This window comes from Neopsephotus bourkii, unplaced genomic scaffold, assembly GCF_033783945.1.
Source record: "Neopsephotus bourkii isolate Nb327-2 ecotype Australia unplaced genomic scaffold, CSIRO-AGI_Nbou_v1 NB_1287, whole genome shotgun sequence".
NCBI lineage: Eukaryota > Metazoa > Chordata > Aves > Psittaciformes > Psittacidae > Neopsephotus > Neopsephotus bourkii.
This window is the reverse complement of record NW_026901771.1, coordinates 2,225,336-2,245,806: the sequence shown is the minus strand read 5'-3', so window position 1 is coordinate 2,245,806 and position 20,471 is coordinate 2,225,336. Positions and strand designations below refer to the sequence as shown.

Genomic DNA, 20,471 nt, shown 5'->3' with positions numbered 1-20,471 from the left:
AACCCTCTCTTGTTTTGATTTTTAAATCAGACCATCAAGCCACCCACTCTGGCAACTTCTGGAAGTTATTCCCCTCTCTCTGCCCCCCCCCCCCACAATCACAGAAGTTCATATGGAGAAACCAAAACAGAGGCAAAGGTAAAAATATGCATTTTAATTCAGAGCACTTAGTGTATTTACAGTACAAAGTGTCTCTCCAGCCAAGGGATGAGAGACTAAAACCAGTCCACATTACAAATCAGCCTGCACCTGATGCAAGCTAATTGATTTTTGCTGTTTACACTTCACCCAGTGTAATACCTTTGAGAAAATGATGCTGTGAGCAGGGAGATGGTACCAAACGGCTCTTGCACCCAGGCAGCAATCACAGAGTGCAGCCCAGGAAGTAGTGTGAAATTATTCAACAGTTGCTAAAAGCACATATCTATCTATCTATATATATATATATATGTACACATACACAGTCCCATTTGCAGTTAGATCAGATCCAGCAAACCATTCAGAGAAAGACCAGCAGGTAGACACAGGCCTACCAACCTGTGTGCAAGCACAGATGTGCAGAGGTGCTCATGCTACCAGGTACATAGGTATCTTCTCACCCAGACAGATGCACACATTCCTTCCTTTTCTGCACTTGGACAAACACACAAGCTGGTGTTTTGTTAATGCTATCTTACACGGTTTCTAGGTATAGGAAAATAAAACTTGCCAAAAAACCACCAACCTTCTCATCTGACTCACTGCCTCAGAATCCTTGTTCCACTTAAACCTGAGGAAAATGGGGTTTCCTCTCCTTTCTCACAGCCACCACGTCTGAATCTCCATGCCTTTTGCCACAGGGATAACCAGTTGATGCCGAAAGGGGGCAGTCCTCTCCTACTCTCAGAAAGGCACAACCTCTCCCCACTTCCTGATGAGTCAGATTTAGCAATCCAAGGGCTGCAATGTGAGCCAGTTCAACTGTCTTATCTTGCAGAAACACAGATCTGCAAAAAGTGAGTAAGTACTTCACCATCTGAACAGCCAGCTTAACCAAGACACCCTACAAGTTCACCTACCACATATGCTGCATGGAGCACCTATTTCAGAAACAACTAGTCCATAGAACATCTGATCTAAGTCACTCTGGTCTGTCTTGGCTTAAAGGCATTGAATATATGGTGGCTGAGAAGCAAACCTCAGCCTTCCTCCAGCATAATGTGCTGCTTTTCCCAGCAAATCCAGATGAGTGTTAGAAAGATAGGGAGGTATGAGAAAAGGAAGACAAGAAAGGGAGGGACTTATGATCATCTTTTAACAGCCTCAGCCAGGGCAGCTGAAGCAGAAATAGACTAATGATGGACGTGGAAGCTGCAAGGTTGAGAGTTCTGGTTTAGCAAAGCTTCCTGAATGGCTTCACTGCAGCCACTCAGCTCCATCTGGTTGAGAACACAGCTGATGTGCTCCACAGTTGCAGCATGGCTCATATGCAGTTTCCACTGTCTGAGCATTTCATACTGGGCATCTCGGAAACACCGATGCTCCATCTCAATTCGCTCTAGATCGTGGTCACTCAGGCCCAGACGCCTCACAAATTCTTTCCACCGAGATGGCGGTACATGATCCACCACTGTGTAGAGAATAGAAGGACCTGGGAGAAGGGAAGAAATAGTGTGAAAAACAGGATTCTGCAGCATCAAGGAGAATATGAATAAATCCAGGGCTGGATGGTGCCTTGGGATCATGCACTGCCCACTCCCGTTTCTTCTACAGAGTCACACAGATTTGTTCTTATGCCCCAAAAAGCAAAGGGAATGCTTCCACATGCTCTTGTGTAAAGTTATGAGCAAAGCTGAGCACATATGTTTAGGCCTTGCTACCATACGTTACAGCAAAACCAAAATGCTCTGTGTCACCATCCCAGAACTATTAAGACTGACATCATGTCACTACACATTACAATCCATTTTCCTGGTAGGGAAAAAAGACAACGGAAAGACCTAGCATAGATATTTAGCATATACAGCCCCACAAGCTCTGGGTGTGCTTCCAGCTTTGTATTGCCTTTGTGCCATGTATTATGTATAGACACAGGTCATATACACTGGGTAAGGTCTGTCCAACATCCTCCTTAGCTGCATCTGCATAATCAGGTTCTCATTTGCCTGGGGGAAGAGGGAAGGATGAGGGAATTTCACTTACTGTCTGGAAGCTGCCTCTTCCTAGCAGGTCTGACACAGTCTGGGAACTCATGTGGCCTTTGTGTCAGAGGTGCAGGTGGTGCTGTTGCATTCACCAACAATTCTGTTTCTTTCCGGGACTCAGGAAGAAGGATGGAAATTTCACCTCTTTTTACCTCAACCTGAAAGACACATTTTCTTAGTCCTGAATCACCTGCAGCAGGACAATACACCTGTCTCCTGCAAGGAGCCACTAGTTTTATAGATTAACATTTATCCAAGATAGGGGGGGAGCAGGTGCTAAGGTTTTAATTCTTCTTATATGCCTTTTTTGAGCAGAAGGCACCAAACATTTCCTTCCAGCAGAACCCAAGGAGTTTAACTCCCTTCTGGCATCAAAACTGTAGTCCAGAAGAAATTACTTCTTTACAAAACCTAGTAAAGCTGGTATCCAAAATCACCACCATTTTAGGAGCTCCACATGCAACCGTTCCCATCAGCCTGTAAGGCTGTGAAAACCCCACCTCAACTACTGCTTACTTGCAGAACAACAATGGACCTGAGAGAACGCTGTGATGCAACACTGACTGGTTTGTAGGGTCAAGATCTGAAGTGAAGTAAAATTAGTTAAATCCCCCGATCTTGGAGTGTATAGGGAGAGAACGGGATTAAGGACCAGCTATCTGAAAAAAAATGCATAAAGAAAGAAAAAGGCAAGAAGGCAGGAGTTTGAAAAGCATCCTCTAGAAGAGAGGAAGTAAAATGTTACTGGCTCTGCCCTCAAGAAAACTTCTGAATTTAACAGCCCTATTACTCAGCTCATTTGAAAACAGCCCCCTGGGGAAAATTCTTACTCTGGATCCCAGAATAACATAATTGAGAGCAGAAGGAAAGCTCTTATACCCGTCATCTTGCTCACCTCAGATACTGGCTCCTTGGTTGTCTGCGGCAAAGGGACTTTAAAGGAAAGAGAAAGCAAATATTATTTTAATTTCCTCTCATCCCCCCCAAAAAAAGCACCTATTCACAGTCATGCCCACAAAAAGGTTTTCTAACAAAACACACATCTTCCAGCCATAAGCTCACATGCACTTCCAGTCACAGCTATGGGCATGGATGCAGAATTGCAAGAACTACTGCTCCAACAAGCTTAGCTGTCAAGTTCTCGCATTCCTTTGCCCTTGCAGCAAAGCAGAGCAATGGGATCCCACTTTTTGCCCTCCCTCGCACTTGTGCATACACAAACACGAAGAGAACGATGTCAATCCCAAATAACATCACCACGTATGCTGTACTCACCACAGGAGTAGGAAGATGATGTTATCCTCTTTTTCTGGATGAGCTTCACTACTTTTTTTACAATGTAGAGGATGAAAATAACTCCAAATATTGCAACAATGATGCCAAGGACAAGGCTCCCATCTGGACAAAAGGAAGACAGCAAATTAGTGAGTGACTGAGAAAAAAAGGAGGCAAGTGCTAGAGGAAGAACAGCAGTGCAGATGTGTAATTAATAGGGAGAAAAAGAGCAGTTTGAGAGAATGGAGAAAAGATTACTTTACAAAAGGCATTAGCAAAACAAAAACCTGCACTGAAAAGATACCACTGCCTCTCAGTTCCCCCAGTACTCACTCAGCCCAGTTGAAGTCGGTGAAGCAGTCACTGGGCTATGACACAGCAAGCATTCTTCATCAATGCAGCTGAAAGGGCAAATCAAAGGTAAGCATGCATGAAATGAAACACCAGCCATTTGCAACAATTCTAAGTAACAGACAAGTCAAGATGAGCCTACAAAGCAGAGCAATGGAGTGTGGCTAGTGGCTCTGGGTTCTTACTAGGGCAATACCTACTAAGAGAAGACTGAGGATCACAGAGGAGAAGACTCAATTGACCCAGAATGGCAGAATGTTATAAAGTTATGTTCAGATGGACAGAGCCTTGAGAAAAATTTCTTCCTGTGGGGCTGTCCTGGGTTCAGCTGTAACAGTTATTTTTCTCCTTCCCAGCAGCTGGTGCAGTGCTGTGTTTTGGCTTTAGCCTGAGAACAATGCTGATAACACACCAATGTTTTAGTTGTTGCTCAGTATTGCTTACCCTGATCAAGGACTTTTCAGTCTCATGCTCTGCCAGTGAGGAGGGGCACGGGAAGCTGGGAGGAAGCAGAGACAGGACACTTGACCCAAACTACCCAAAGGGGTATTCCATATCACAGCACGTCATGCCCAGTACATAAACTGGGGGAGTCACCCGGAAGGCCCAGATAGCTGCTTGGGTCAACCCGGGTATCGGCCAGCAGGTGGTGAGCAATTCTGTTGTTCATCACTTGTGTTTATTGATGTTTTTTTCCCTTCCATTTTTAGTTTCATATTCTCTCCCCTTGTTATTTCCATCATTATTATTATTATTATTATTATTATTGGTGGTAGTTGTTTTGTATTATACCTCAGTTACTGGACTGTTCTTATCTCAACCCATAGGATTTACATTCTTTCCATTCTGCTCTCAATCCCTCTGGGAGCAGGGGAAGGGGAAGGGAAGAAGGGGAGAAGTGAGCATGCAGCTGTGTAATGCTAAGTTACCAGCTGGGCTTAAATCACACCACGGGCTCCTGTCTGCTGTCTCTCCTATGAAGGGTATGCTCCCTTCAGTACATGGGCATACAGAGAAAAAAGCTCACCTGTTGCAAGGCTTGCAAACATTACTAAGTGTCAGGAAGAATCCAGGCTTGCACCTGCAAACCGCATCTTTGTTCTTTGTACCTGTAGAGAAAAGAAGGAAACATTGCCATGATCTGGACAGAGAAGGAAACAAAAGGAGAAAAATCCACTCCAAGATGGGTGGGGGATTTTACCTCAGAGTCTGAAGAACAGAAAGAACTTTGTCTGCATTTGAGAACACGGTTGGGAGGGGGTAAAAATGATAACACATAAGGATACCACTGTCCTGGTAGGCAGGGAAAGGGACTAAAATTACAGTGCAGCTGAAACTGGTCTGAAGGATAGCAACAGTTCCAGTGCAAAAGCGGGAGAAGTCACTCAAGTTCAAGCGTGGCAGGAAGAAATCACATTAGTTAAGCAAAGATGAGGGAGAAGTGGTCCCGTAGCAGCTGGGCCTGGTGAGGAAGTCAGTTCAGGGCAAGGAGAAATCACTTCCCAGCCATGGGACACGTTCACTCCTGTGGTCTGCTATGCTGTGACTGGAAGGGGTAAGAAATCAAAGATGTATTGCTTCTAAGCAAGTCACAGTATGGAGACTGAGTAAAACAAGTGTAGGGAAGAGCAGACAAGAATAGTGATGGAAGGACGTAAACTTGCGGGAGGGGAAAAGAGCAAGCACCATGCATTCTGTGACAAGTGAGGGACAGGACCAAAACAGTTCTACACCAGCCAAGAGGAAAGGAAATTGCTCAAGGCCAGCATATGATGATGACCCTTGAGGGTAAGCATAAGTCTGGAAACTGACAGAGAAAGATTACCCAGCACCAGAAGGAACACATGCACCAGTGGGAAAGCAAACCTCACACTACACAGGCTACGAGATAGGAAAGGTGTCAGGAGAAGCAGAATTTGCAAAGAAGGGGAGATAGTTTGAAGACAATGTATGGCTCATGAACAGAACAAGACTATAGCTTGAAGTGGAGCACAGTAAGCAGTATCTGGTTAAGATCTGATTCCCAGCTAGAGATGAGGCAGCTTAAGACAGCTAACATGGGTACTTTTCCCAGACACCTGCACCATTCCCAGGTCATGCCTGATGCCACTGGGTGTATAGTTCAGCATTACCTGAGCTTTCTTGATCTCATGACATCTGCTCTAGAGCATAAAGACATGCAGTACATGCAAGGCAGAGGTACCAGAATTGAGTAAAGAGTATCTCCTCATACAGCCAAAATCAAGAAGCCGCTCACAGAAGTAAGATAGAAACTGTGACAGAAAACAGAAATTGATACCAAGGCAGGCAAAAGATGGCAGTCTTCCTGTGGAAATGGGGTAGGCAAAACCAAGAGTTGATCCACTATCACTTGAGGGCAAGGCACAGAAGCACATCAGAAAGCAAACAGAGAGCTGTTAATGTCTACCCTAGAACAGTATGACTGTACTGGAACCACGTCCATGCCATACTCACAATCAGTAATAGTCCCATTAACACATGAGCTGCAGTTCCTACACTGGAAGAGATCGGCCAGGCCAATCTGGTACTGGTTCTTCCGACAGCCACATACAGTATCTTGCTTTGGGGTGCAGGGAGTCTCTACTATCTGTTGGAATTCTGAGGAAAGAAAAGAGAAGTGATTATTCCAACCTCTTCCCTCACCTTCAACTGAGAGCACTATTATGATTAGAGGCATCAGGATCCCCTAGTCTTCCCAGGAAAGGCCAAAAAGGCCTGCAAACTGTATCTCAGGCTGTAGACATTTGGTAACCCTTATTCCTACTGTCCCCAATCCCTTCCCATACACTGTCCTTCTGCCCAATCAACTGTTCATTTTTCCAAGCTTCCTTACTCACCTTGCCATCCCCTCAAGCCCCCACTTGCCAACTACCACCCTTTTTCCTCAGTTCTATAGGTAGCTCACCTGTACGGCAACGTGTGCACTGGAAGCATTTAGACATGGTGTTATCCACAGCTGTGAATGTGCCATTAGCACATGGAAGACAGACGGGTGCCTGGTCAGGCCGATCACAGTCTTTTGCCTTGTAGGTGCCTGCAATAAAATCACTTATCAGAGCTCTGACAGAGTATGCTTCCTCTCACCACTGTGAATGACAGAGCCTAAAAGAAAAGATCAGGAATAATAGTTTATCTGGGTAGGGACACGTGCCAAGTAAAGAGAGCACTGATGTAACTGTAGGACAGAGACAGTTTGAATATGCAGGGAAATGCTCTAAGGTGAAGGTCACTATTACTGTCCTGTTCTACATACCTGCATGGCACCTCATGCAGCAGTGGGTCTCTCTGGGATGTAGATATTGTCCCAGTTGACACTGCATCTGCCTTTCTTCACTCAAGGAGCTAGAGGGGTCTCTTCCATCCAAAGGTATCTGATGGACTTGCAGTGTGTAAGATACTGGAGAAATTTCTACAGATTCCTTCATCAACATGCAGACAAATGTTAGGATAACCTGTAAATACAGAGGGAGAAAGAAGGAGAGGGAAAGGAAGAGAGAAAACATCTTATCCCCTTGCAGACTGCACAGCTGACTTCAGCACTAAAATACTGTTACAAAAGCAAGTTCAATTGACTTGACAAATTCTGGTATTAGGAAAAAAAGACAACCAAAAAACCCTCATGCCTGACATTTGTATTATTAATACTCCATACAATGGTCTCTATGACCAACTGGCTGTATATAAAGCAAATGCTTTTTTTACGATATGCAATTTATAGATGGAATGCCTTGAAAATGCTGCAGCTTGCAAGAAAATTACTTGAGCACAGGAGTGTTTTTATTAAGGGAGGCAGTAAGACTGCCCATCCAGAAACAGTTTCAGAGAGAAGAACACGTCCAGTACTTGCGGTTCTACTGAATAAATAAACCAGATGGGAAGTCTGGAATAAGAAGGCAGAGAAGGATCTCACTGCATGCAGAGTCCAGAAAAACTTCCAGAACTTCACCTGAGCAAGCGAGCCCTAGAAACATGGGAAAGTTAGGTTTTCAGCTCTTCCCCTGACAAACATAACCTTCTTCCTCTTAAACTGCAGCCATTAACATTCAGTCTGAAGTCTGTCACAAAAATGTGCATTTTTTTCCTTTTTTTTTTTAATTATTCCTTTAGGATTTACTTGCTATTCTTAATTTTTAAGATGGCAGTTGTCAAGAATGTTAAAAGGAATATTAAGACTGGCATGACTGCAGTACGACTGTAAGGGAGCATGTGTACACACACACAGAACAAAGGGTTAAAAGAGCAGCCTGCACTGGTAACGAAGAACACCATTTCCCTGGCCATTGTTTTCAGAACACTATTCCCAGCACTGAAATTGAGAAATGTGCTGTTTATGTTGTGGCCAAAAGGTCTCACTGGTAAGAGGACAGTGTAGATGACTCATCAGCAAAAGAGGCACCAGGAGGATGGTCACAAGACTGCAGCAGATCACAGACACGATTCCTTTGCCTGTTGGCCCAACAGAACAGATCCTTGGCATCCATTTCAAACACACATTAAGAAAAGGGGAAAAAAAATACAATAGCAAAAAATAAGTTAAAAAAACAAAGCCAGGAAACAACTTGGCCCAAGATATACGGAGCCTAAAGCCAGCCAGTTTCTATGACAAAGGCCCATCCCATTCCAGCTGATGAGTCCCCAAGAGTATGATGGACTTGTCCAAAAACTACTCTGTAGTGCAATGAAGAACCCCAGCAGCACAATCAAGCCACCACAGCATCCCTTGCTGTCTGTGCTGCATACATGTGATCCTGGCCACATCATTCTGGCCATATACCTGTTGGTGTTTCTGAGTATGTCACGGAGACTGTATGCTAGTGTAGTCTATGCATTAGATTGAGTGAATTCACGAAAATCAACTCATGCTTTTGCAAATAAACACCACCCTGCCTGTCTGTATGATCTCACACCAAGTTTTACTACACCAGCTTCCCTACATTGTAATGTTTTCCCAGCTTGCTCTTGTGGATGAGGTAAGATGCCTGTACAGGTGTAACTTCATAGTTTGGCTCCTTTTTGCATTTTCAGGTAGGAGAGTTACAGCAAAAGCAAAGTAAGCAATAAGGGCAAACCACAGTGCTGATACCAATTTTGTGGTTGCAATGACACAACTATGACAGCTACACGCTGTCCTGTTGCTCTCTCAAAATTAAAGCTTTCAGGAGAAAGGTACATACATGAAAGCAACTCAAAACCTCAAGCAAGATAGGAGTTTGCAACTCTGACAAAGCAAAAACCCCATTTTTCAGAGAGCTCTGTCATACAAAGACATATTCAATAGACAGATGCTAAAATGGTGAACAGGAAAAAGAAAACCACATATTCAAATACCATCGTTCCAGACTTAAATTATGTGACCACAGGATAAATGTAAGCGCTCCAACAACAACACAACAAGAAATAAAACTCATTTCAGCAACTGGCAGTCCTACAGATTGACTTGACTGCAAGAAAATGGGTAAAAGATCATTCACAAAGATGGTCTGACAGAAAGAATCCCGATTCTCTAGCTGATGATTAATCCCCAACACGGCAATATATACAGCAGGCCTGTAAGTCAGGTAAGTCAGCAACAGAAATAACAAAAAAGCATCAAAGACCAAGGCAAAACCACAAAAAATTGGTCAAATACACCTTAAAACCCAAAAGAAACCAGAAGTGTTTTAAATTTTTCAGATTAAGTGAAAGCATGCGTATAGTAAGTGTAATGAACCCAGAGTTAACACATTATTACTGATGACAATCGGAGATCCACAGACCACAAGTGACTCACAAACCAACGACTTGGCCTTCCAGAAAAATGCATTCACATAGCAGAACACCCCCCCCTCCACCACCATCTTCAGCAGCTCCCGAAGCCATCCAGCAGCTGCAGATTTACACCAAGGACACACTTCATGAAATTCAGGAAATACATTCAATTTGAACAGACTAATAGACTAGACTATTTCAGTTGGAAGGACCCTCCAATGATCACCTAGTCCAAACACCTGACCTATTCTGAGCTGACCAAAAATTAAAGCATGTTCTCTCCAAACCAGACAAGCCCAAAGCACTCAGCCCTCCTCACAGGCCTTGCCTTCCAGCCCTGTCACCAGTTTTGGTGCCCTCCTCTGGATCCATTCTAGGACCTTCACATCCTTCTTAAATGGTGGGGTGCAGAATCACATCCAGAACTCGAGGTGAGGCCGCACCAACACTGAAAACAGCGGCACAAGCAGCTCTCTTGACCTGTGGCTGTGCTGTATTTGATGCACCAGGATGGGGTTTGCCCTGTGGGCTGCCTGGGCACCCCACTGGCTCCTACTGAGCTGCTGCCAACCAGCACCCCCAGGCCCTTCCTGTGGGGCTGCTTCCAGCCACCCCTCTCCCAGTCTGTACTTGTGCCCAGTGCTGCTGTCCCAGCTGCAGCATCCGGCATTTCCACTTGTTGAACTGCATCCCATTAATCATTGCCCAGCGCTCCAGCCTAGCTAGATCCCTCTGCAAGGCCTCCTGTCTCTCAAGAGAGTCAATAGGACCTGCCAATTTGGTATCATCAGCAACCTTGCTTATGGTGCATTCATCTCCTGCATCCAGATCATTGATAAATATAATGAACAGAGCTGGCCCTAAAATTGAACCCCAAGGAACACCACTGGTGACCGGTCACCAGCTAGATACAGCTCCATGTACAAAGCACTGAAGCCTCAAGTCATAGGTAAGAGCTCACTGAGGCAAAGTTCAGAGATTTCTGCAACTGAAAATGGTTTTCCATTGTTAGATTTATAACATGCTTCATTTTTACTTGCCAGGAGAAAGAACAAGTAGCCACTAACCAATGCTGCACAGAAGAGTGGACAGCATGCGTCAGCTGAATGGTAACTCAAACCACCAAACCACATCACGCACACCAGTGACTCACGTTCTTAGTGAGCCGGGACGCCCAAGAGAAAGAATAGTAAGCAGAAACTCTAGGTTTTACTTCTGCAATTGCTGCTGAAATAAACACAACAAAACCAGAATGCTGCTTCCCAAAATCATTCTGCCCCTCAGGGTGACAGCTATGTGACGTCACATGTGAGGAAACCATAGCTCCTTCTCGTGTCTCATGAGAGCACTTACTGTTGGACAGCTACAGTGAAATAAACCCACAACGCTGCACAAACCCAACTGCTCTTCTATGGAAGGTTTTGACAGCTGAGACAGGAGTTTGGAGGCCCTGCAGCATCTTCAGCCTCAAATATCCTTGAATTACTGCCACTGCTACAATTCACACCCTTACTTGCTGCTTCTGCCTCACCAGACCAGAAAACTGTGAGGTGACATCTCTATAGAGTAAGGCAAAAAAAGGAACAGGAAAGATAAAAGTGAAGAATGTAGCAAGATTGGGAGGGCAGGGTGGAAATAAGAAGAGAACTTGAGAACACTGTTCTCAGGCCAAGGAAAAAGAATCTTAAAATCCCAGACTGGTTTAAGTTGGAAGAGACCTTAAAGCTTATCCAGTTCCAAGCCTCTGCCATGGGTAGGGACACCTTCCACTAGATCAGGTTGCTCCAAGCCCGTGTCCAACCTGGCCTTGAACACTGCCAGGGATGGGGCAGCCACAACTTCTCTGGGCACCCCGTGCCAGCGCCTCAGCACCCTCACAGGGAAGAGCTTCTTTGGTATATATAATCTCAGTCTTCCCTCTGTCGGGTTAAAGCCATTCCCCTTGTCCTGTCACTACATGCCCTTGTAAAAAGTCCCTCTCCACATTTTTTCTAGGCCTTTTTCTGGTATTGGAACACCGCTACAAGGTCTCACCCTGAGCCTTCTCTTCTCCAGGCTTAACAATCCCAACTCAGCCTGGCTCCACAGGAGAGATGCTCCTGCCCTCTGTTCATCTTTGTGGCCTCCTCTGGACTCCCTCCAAGGCAGCACAGTACCTGAAACACAGGGACAAGGACAAGGAAGTGCAGCATATCAGGTTTATCTTATTATCTGCCAATGCCCACAAGGCTAGGAAATAGCAAATCTCTCAGCATGGAACGTATCTGTATCATTTGCTCTGCCCTCCCCATACAGATCTGTAGCCTTGCTGCTACCTACAAGGCTCCTCGCTGTCAGGTAAAATGGCAGAGGAAGCAGGTACAGTGACACACAGGTATGACAGTACGACAGGAAAGAGAAGATGGAGAGGGTCATGTTGGGAGCAAGACTCCCTTCTCCTAGAAAGCTGATGGATGCTTAGAGGTGTCCAGAGGGGAGCAAGGCCAGTCATAGAAAGCAAACTGACTAGGAAGGGAGTGATTGAACAGGTGACTCCTGCCCCGCACCACAGCACCTGGAAACCCCAATGCCTGTTCACGTGAACTCACAGGAAGGCAATCCTTGCTGGAGCACCTGCTCAAGTATGAGTATTCCAAACAATTCACATAGTATTGCTCATCACTAAGCTAATGTTTAAAATAATCCAGATTAATAATTTCCAGAGTTTAAACAACCTTAATACAAAAGCATAAAGTGGAAAATTTCAGAATAAAATGATTTTATCAATCCAGATCTGCTGTTAAAATCCAGAGATGGAGGCTTACTCCTTTTTTAGCACATAACATACTCATTTAATAAAGTGTTTCCCCACCAACAGCTTATTCAACTGCTTCTCTCAGAAAGACATTCAGTTTACAACTTCCATTTTTAAACTAAAGAACTTCCTGCAAGAAGACATTCCAAGTCATTAGAATTTCTCAAGCATATACTAATAGAAATTTCCCTTTGCTTAAGAGTTCCGCATGGTAAACACCAATGCACAAGTAATCTGTGCACCAGTCCTATCTTAGCCTTTTTGAGGAGTCATAAAAAAAATAAATCAGCTTGGAAGTTCAGAGGAAAGCAGATCCTGCTCATAGTGAGGTACCAAAGAAATCAGGGTGCAAGATTACCTTTATGCTCCCTGACTGCTTCAGACAAAAGCTCTGAGATTTGCATTGTTTTTTGGTTTGCTATGCAATGATGCACGGGGAACCAGAACTTCTGCTTTACACATTGAGAAATGTATATTAAAGCAACAATTACAGGAATTATTTCTCATTGCTCACTAAAACCTGGAAAGGTCAAAAGAAGGATGTAAGAGCTATTTTTGTGAACAGTCCTCCATTTTATGAAGGACAGGGGCCCTGTCTAAAATCAGGAGACTGGGAACAGCTTTCACACCATGAAGAAAGGCCTTAGAAATCAACAACAACAACAACAGAAAGATTTATTTATAAAGATCACGGACTTCACATCACAAAATGTGTGTATATATACATATACAGCATACAAAGCTAAAAGTTTGTATTTCATATTAGCAGAGATAAAGAGTGGAAAAGTCATTGTCATGTGGAATCCTACTCATTGGAACCAAAATACTCCTGGCTTAATAGAGAAACACAGCAACATGGCTTTGAGATGTGCTTTCCGCTGTCAGGTTCCCAAGACCACAATAAAAAGATATGCGTTACCAAGGGTTCAGAGGAAGCACTCAGTTATCCAGGGATGAGGACACAATTATGGAAGAGAACACAACACATCTGCCCCAGAAAACAGTCAGAAATGCAATCAAATGAATTATTAGAAAAAGATTTGAGGACAAAACAGAGAGTGTTGTTATGCCAGTAACAACAATAAGAACTGAATTCTGACTGTGTTTCTGGTCCCCAATCCTGAGAATATATATTAACTCAGATATTACACAGAGAAAGGCAACAAGGATGATCAGTGGTACAGACTAGCTGCCATAAGGGCAATCATTAAAAATACTGGTAGAGGATACTATAGTGGGCCCTGAAGTCATGAATGCCATAAAGAGAACAGCCATCCCAGTTCACATGCTATCTCTCTCAATGCAAGATCTAAGAGGCATCACATTAAACAAGCAGGAGAAAGGTCTGAAACACATACGAGGTACTTTTTTTACCCAACACACAGCTGATGTGTGGGACTCCCTGTCAGAGTGCTGAGGGTGCCAGAAACTTGCCTGTGTTCCAAAAGCAATCATCACGTTCATGACCAGAAGAAAAAACACACTCAGGGCTCCAAAATATGAAGACACTGTTTCAACTTGGGAATTCCTACAGTCACAGATCACTAGAAGCGGGGAAAGTGGTTTTATTTTTCATTGGTTTTGCACTCACCCTGGTCCAAACCCCTCAGTAGATACATGCTGTTGGCCACTACAGGAAACAGGACAGTAAGCCCGACAGTTCTCTCTTACAATGCTCTTGGTAGCTTGGTTTTCAATTTTCATATAACATAGCTTCTAACTTCAAAATTGCGTTTCCTCCCTTTACCTTCAAAAGGCTTCAATGCTTGAAGCACTGTGCGCTTACTTCCCTGTGCGCTTCCAACTTTCACAGTGAACAAAAGGGCCTGAGCAGAGACAGATGCCCTTTTATTCACTGTGAATGTTGGAAGCGCACAGGGAAAACATGAAGGACCTGGAAATAAGGTTAAAGACACACAAAAAGAGAAAATGCACGCAAACAGGCAACAGGAAATTTCAAAGAATCAGTGGAAATGTGAAAGAATCAAAAACTAAAAGAGGGGGCATCAAGGGAGTAGGCAAGGCCATGAAGGCAAAATGCAGGATGATATGGAAAATACATGGAGGATGGAAGGGCATGCAACAGAGTAAGAATTGTTAACACTTAAAAAAATAGTATTATTTCATGGAAAAGATAAACATTATCTGTAATGAGTGAGTATGGTGCTATCGAGAACTTGAAATGAGAGAGGGAAAATGTCCTCAAAAAGAAACATAAACCCCACTGAAGGATGGATACGCTTCTCCAGCATATTACTGAACTGAAGATAATATACTGAGCTTGAGGAATACAGTGAATTCTTTTTTGTGTGCATTTTATCACCAATAATATGAATACTGTCACATATACTATCTGAATTACAGCAAAATATATGCACCACTATACATAACACTTAAACCACCTTTCCATGTTTGCTAACTGCTTTGAAATCTATATGCAAGTCAGTTTAAGTATCCTACCTATGTCCCGAAATGGTAAATGATCCACAATTAGAGTCAAGGTGTAAGCTTCTCCTACTCCACCAGTTTAGTTGTGTTGTCCTGCCCATGCTAAATGCAGTGCTATTTATTACCTTGTTTCCGAAAGCTTCCAAGTGCAAAAAAATACAGCTTCTGGAAGAAGTAAACTTTGAGCCACGAGTCACAATTTTCTGACAGCAAATTAACAACTAACCCAGCATCACAAGCCCAGTGCAGTCAAGTGCTAGTTACTAGAATGCTCAGCTACTGGGGAATAAAGAGTTTGATCTTGTAACTTCTACAGCTGAATTTATAGCCCTGTCATGGTGCTGATGCCACCCCTACTGTCATAGCTTTATCATCTATCTGCCAACAATGGTTACTCATTAAACTCACAATTTCTTTTACAAGTAACTTTTTCACCTGCAGAGTTACAGCTGACAGCTTAAAAAAGTTAACTTATTATACCCAAGAATTGTGAAGTCATTGAGGCTGGAAAAGACGTTTCAGCTCATGGAGTCTAACTGCTAACCTCACACTGTGAAGTCCACTACTAAACCACATCCCTCGGTACCATATCTACATGCCTTTTAAATACCACCAGGGACCCTGAAAACAAAAACAAATGAGAGTGATGATGTGCAGACATACATGCATGTGAGATGTTTTCATTACTTTGTCAAACAACCCCCAAGTGGATTAAAAGGTTTACTTATTTCATACCTCATGTCACTTGCTTTCTGTTCTTAAAATTTAATGCAAAAGGGGGCTAAGCTCTTCAGCACAACTCACTGTTCCCAGGGTCAAATCTAAACGAAGATGCTCGACACACGGGTAAACGACAATTTACCGGTGAGGATAAACAAACCTCACGGTTTGGGTGGTAGGTACCGCCCGCTAACCTCTGTTTCAAAGCCCGCAGAGCAGCAACACAACTTCAAGTGGCACCGAGACGCCCGTCCCGTTCGCGGCGGTACAGCCCCAGGTACTTGCAACCAACCGCACGGCAAAGCCGAGCCCGGTGAATCAGAGGCGGCTCGTACTCCCGCCGCCTGCAGCCGGCCCTGACCCCCGCTCACCGGGAACGGCGCCCAGTCCAGCCCGGGAGGCTCCGTGCCCTCGGCAGGGTCAACCCAGCGCCTCGCTCCAGGAAATCCTCCTCCATTCCTGGAAATCCAGCCGCCTTTTCTCCTGACTCAGGGATAAACCCCGGAAACGGCCCCGGCGAATCCAGCGGCCAAGCGGTGGGCGGGGAGGACAGGCGGGCGGCAGCCGGCATCGCGAACCGGGGCGGAGCGGGCTTGGCCCGGCCTAGACAGCAGAGCACCAGCCGCCCCCTCCCTCCACGACCACCCACCTCAGGTGATAATGGCTCCTCGGGAGCTGCCACCGCCCTTCCCTCGCTCCCCGACAGGACTCGGAGCTGCCGTGAGGCAAACGAAAGCCCTCGGACAGTGGGAGGGGAACGCCGACCCCAGAACGATGGGGACCAGGAGGATCGAAGGGAGCCCGGGGCCCTGTAGCCTCGCAGCTCCGGGAGAAAAGCCCACAGACAGGAGCGGAGCCGCCGCCACTGACTGAGGAATCTCGGGGTCCGGCCCCGTCCCGCCGTGACTTACCGTGCCCAGCGAGCTGCAGGGCAGCGCAGGGCCGCGCATGGCTCCGCGGCCCACTACATCCCCATGGCCGGGTCCCGCCGCGCTAAGAGGAAGCCGCCCCAGCCCTGCAGAGCCCCGGCCGGAGCAGCACGGAGCGGAGCCGCGCTGGTCCAACTTCCTAGGGGCGGCAGGAGGAAAGCGGGAGGCGGCCCAGCTCCGCCCACCCACCCACCGGCTCAAACCGAGCGCTGGCGGCGGCGTTCCTTTAACCCTGGGGTGAACAGGCTAAAAAGGAACGACCGATGGCGTGCCCGTGGCTAAAACTGATGGAAAACACGTGGGAAAAGAGTCACCTCAGTGGAGGGTGTCCCTGCCCATGGCAGGATGAGCGTTTTCCAACCCCAACCCTTCTATGAGTCTATCTTAACATTTCCTACAGTGTTTCACCTTTACCCCCTACTGTTAATGTTGAGTTCATGTGAAACTTAACCATTAGTGGTGAGACGGTAACACACTGCACCTCAACTGCCTTGTCAGCACCTAATAATTCTCAAGAATGGTATTTATCAGCCCAAACTAGCATTGTTAGAGTATATATGCCTATACTTTTTAATTTAAAACACGCATTTTCTTGTATGCTCCGATGAACCAGCTGCATTTACAATGCAAATATAAAGTGAAGTTAATGTAGCATTCTACGCAATCTCTGCTCTTAATTATCGTGTTTAAAAACACAGTAAGGGTTAGGTGGCAAACAGATAAAGCACTCCCGTTTATATGTTGCACATAAAAGTCCCGCCTTCATGTTCTTTCAGAACTATTCCCAGTTGATATAACCAGCTGCCAGGTTAGTTACCTCATCCTGACTGCTTGTCTGCTAAGGGTGATAGGAATTGGTTGGTTGTTACAAGATGCAGGTATCATGAATGGGAGGGATCCCGAGTGGAAACAGCTGCAGCACCTACTTCCCAGGGATCAGATTGTGACAGGAAATACTCCCCCCTTTCCTGCCCTATCTCTGTCATACAAAGACATTAAACTGAGGTACTAAGCACTGTTTGGGAAGAATATACCTATTTCATGTATGTAAGCCCAAAATTTATATACAATTCACTCGGTGCACTGCCTGAGCTGCTATGAAGAAAGCCAAACACCTCCATCGGCTGCATCTACTATGCAGAGATGCTTGTCTGCAGTGTGGAAGCCAGCAATGGCACATGCAGAGGACAAAAGGACAAGAGCCACAGAGCTACATAGCTCTCCTCCACGCTTCAGGCTTGGGCAGCTTTGACTTTCCAGTTGTAAGTGGGAAGAAAATAGAATAATGTGTTATAAGTCTGCAGCCATCTCCAGGGATAGAAATAGAAACAATTTACTGAGTTTTGTCTAGTTCTTTTCCTTGCCTTACATTGGGAAAATACAAAAAACAGAAGGGGGTTTGAGCCCCTCTCCTATGGGGACAGGCTGAGAGAGCTGAGCTTGTTCCGCCTGGAGAAGAGAAGGCTCCAGGGAGACCTCAGAGCAGCTCCCAGTGCCTAAAGGGGCTACAAAAAACCTGGAGAGAGGCTTTGGACAAGGGCCTGTAAGGACAGGACAAGGAAGAATGGCTTTAAACTGACAGAAGGGAGACTGAGCTGAGCTCTTAGGCAGAAGCTCTTCCCTGTGAGGGTGCTGAGGCGCTGGCACAGGGTGCCCAGAGAAGCTGTGGCTGCCCCATCCTTGGCAGTGTTCAAGGCCAGGTTGGACACAGGGGCTTGGCGCAGCCTGCTCTAGTGGAAGGGGTCCTTGCCCATGCCAGGGGGGCGGAACTGGATGAGCTTTTAATGTTCCTTCAACTGAAACCAGTCTGGGATTTATCCCCTGAAGGAATACCTCATGCACCGGTAAGTATATTCTGTGGAGAAGAAAGTCACATTTTCAATGGGCTGTTTCAAATTTATCACATACTGTGATATGAGTGGCGCAGGCACACCCTTCAGTGGAGCTTCAGCCTCCCACAACAAGAAAAAGCATTTCTCCAGAATAACTGAAGTGTCAGAGGAGCCCCTCTTCCTGCACTCCGCACGGGAGTGAGCTCACAGCCTGCTGCAGGCTTGGCATTTACACTAACATCAAACGCCTCAGCGCACTTCCCATCTCTCCCCAGAACCGGTCAGGCCACGCCGCCCCCCCTCCCCGCCGTCTCCCCATGTTCCAGCCTGCGGAACCCTCATGGGTTCCGTTTCTCACCAGTGTGCGGGGTAAGAACCGTTCCTCGGTGAGCGCAAACACTCCCGATGGCAGCCGAACCGCCCCCATCGCAATACTTTACCTCAGGAGCCACGACCGCCTCCGGCTGCTCCCATTGGCCTGAGCGGAGGGAGGGGGCGGAGACGCGCCCTGCGCATTTCCCGCCGGCGCGTCCCCACGGTAGTGCCGTGATTCGCGCGTTCGGCCCAGGTGCCGTTATGGCGGAGCCCAGCGCGGCGGTGAGTGACCGACCCAGCGCGGCTCCGCGCCCTCCCCTCCTCACCCTACCCCATGGCGCTGAAGGCCCGTGTCTCTGCTTCTCCCTAGGAGCAGCGCTGGCTGCAGGCGGCTCAGGACTTCAGCCGCCGAGCGCTCCCGGCGCAAGAGGGGCCTGGCGCACCGGAAGGGCCGCCGCTGCTGGACGCGGTGCTGCGGTGCCTGCGCAGCGCAGTTGGCGGAGACCTGCCGCTCGGCTACAGGTGAGAGCGGGATGGAGAGGGGCGAACGGGCATGGTCGGACCGCCCTTGACGCCTGCGGCATGGTGTTACACACGCACACACGTGCAGGGCCAGCCGGCGACCGGTGGAACGGGGCTGGTGGGGTCTTCCCGGGAGCTCGGCAGGGCGCCTGCGACCGGACCAGTGCCGCCCGCTCATGTGCGGTGCCTGCCCCGGATGCTGAGTGTGGGAGAGATGTTGTCAAAGGCAGATAACCACATGCGGGTTCTTGGCTTCGGTGCGCCCCTGGTCGCTCTTGCGATATTGACTAAGCACCGTATTTGCAAGTGTGCGGTAGGGAGAGTGTGACCGAAGTGGGGCATCTTGCTGGATCCTGCTAGTCTGTTGAGGAGACTGTGTCTGGCCATGGTCTCCAGGGTTGCTGGCCAGCTGAGGTCTGCTTTCAAGTCTGTGGTCTCCCAAAGGTGGGAATCTAGGATAGCATGATCCACATTTTAGCTGGTAAACGGCTTTTGGGTGTTCACCATCATGAAAAACACACAATTTGTTGATCCAGATTGGAAGATGTGGTTTGTCTGGATCTATTGCTCCAATTTATGGTGGAAGAATGTCTCTTAAAACCCCTGGCACAGCTGGTTTGGGGAAGGTCAACTGGAATTGGTTAGGGTCTTATGACCTTTAATTTTGTACTAATAGTTCATAAATGTAGATGATGCATCTTTCAGGCCAGCTAAACTGATTTCATCAAAGCCATATTTTTTTCTGTAGACTGTATTTCACAATGTTTAAAACAGAGTTTGGTTTATGTACAGGAGAATTCATCAAGAAGAGCTGATATTTATCTTGCGTGAGGCCAGTGGTCTGTTTGTGAGCAGCATTCTCCATCCACAGTTAACTGTCAAGCTCTGGATTACCAGAAGAGCCCATTTAGGTTTCTGGATGTGATAACCAGGATCCAGTGCACTTCTGCAGTTTTGGTTTCTCTCAAAAAGCAGCCAGAACATGTGATGTCAACACAATCAGTGCTGCGTTCTCCTTGTAGATCATAGATACCAGTATTATTACTGGTGCTGTTATGACTCTTGAGTACAAAGCAATTTGCTTATGTTATTTTCGGCTAATCTTGAACAAGTGTTCAAAATCTGTCTAGACAGGCCCTCAGTGATGTGGGTTAGTGGTGGCCTTGGCAGTGCTGGGGAATGGTTGGACTTGATGATCTTAAAGGGTCCAACCTATTTGATTCTATGATATATTGATGGCCCAGACCCATTGCTCATGTAGACTGGTTTCTGGCTTTGAACCTTTGATACCTGACTAACCAGCTGAAACTCATCAAATTCGTACTCTCTCAAT

At 46.3% G+C, this 20,471-nt stretch overlaps 2 protein-coding genes across 4 annotated transcripts in view; one reads left to right on the top strand and one right to left on the bottom strand.

The window, feature by feature from the left end:
- Positions 1–1,276: 1,276 nt before the first annotated feature.
- Positions 1,277–18,882, bottom strand: LOC133218701 (tumor necrosis factor receptor superfamily member 1A-like). 3 transcript variants are annotated; one of them, XM_061365396.1, is made up of 10 exons: positions 18,742–18,882; positions 7,084–7,282; positions 6,736–6,864; positions 6,285–6,428; positions 4,837–4,918; positions 3,792–3,859; positions 3,459–3,581; positions 3,079–3,116; positions 2,182–2,341; positions 1,277–1,630 (listed from the first exon to the last, which is right to left on the bottom strand). In XM_061365396.1, the coding sequence occupies exons 2-10, from the start codon at positions 7,259–7,261 to the stop codon at positions 1,332–1,334; spliced, it is 1,221 nt and encodes a 406-aa protein (XP_061221380.1). In that variant the 5' UTR covers positions 7,262–7,282; positions 18,742–18,882; the 3' UTR covers positions 1,277–1,331. The 3 variants fall into 3 exon arrangements, with proteins under 3 accessions (XP_061221380.1, XP_061221379.1, XP_061221378.1); XM_061365395.1 differs by lacking the exon at positions 18,742–18,882 and adding an exon at positions 16,452–16,609; XM_061365394.1 differs by lacking the exon at positions 18,742–18,882 and having other exon boundaries at positions 7,084–7,834.
- Positions 18,746–20,471, top strand: part of CTC1 (CST telomere replication complex component 1) — a 16,516-nt gene continuing 14,790 nt past the window's right edge. Inside the window, exons 1-2 of the mRNA XM_061365397.1 lie at positions 18,746–18,898; positions 18,987–19,138. Coding sequence (XP_061221381.1) covers positions 18,878–18,898; positions 18,987–19,138 — 173 coding nt within the window. The 5' untranslated portion in view covers positions 18,746–18,877. The remainder of the gene's footprint in view (positions 18,899–18,986; positions 19,139–20,471) is intronic.

What these genes read in the sequence shown, in the direction of transcription:
- LOC133218701 (XM_061365394.1), bottom strand. Translation starts at nt 7,333, where the DNA reads ATGTTTTCTCTCTTCCTTTCCCTCTCCTTCTTTCTCCCTCTGTATTTA. An exon ending in ATCATCTTCCTACTCCTGTG is followed by an intron (nt 3,117 to 3,458) that starts GTGAGTACAGCA and finishes TTTCCTTTAAAG; the next exon opens with TCCCTTTGCCGCAGACAACC. An exon ending in CCAAGGAGCCAGTATCTGAG is followed by an intron (nt 2,342 to 3,078) that starts GTGAGCAAGATG and finishes TGTGTCTTTCAG; the next exon opens with GTTGAGGTAAAAAGAGGTGA.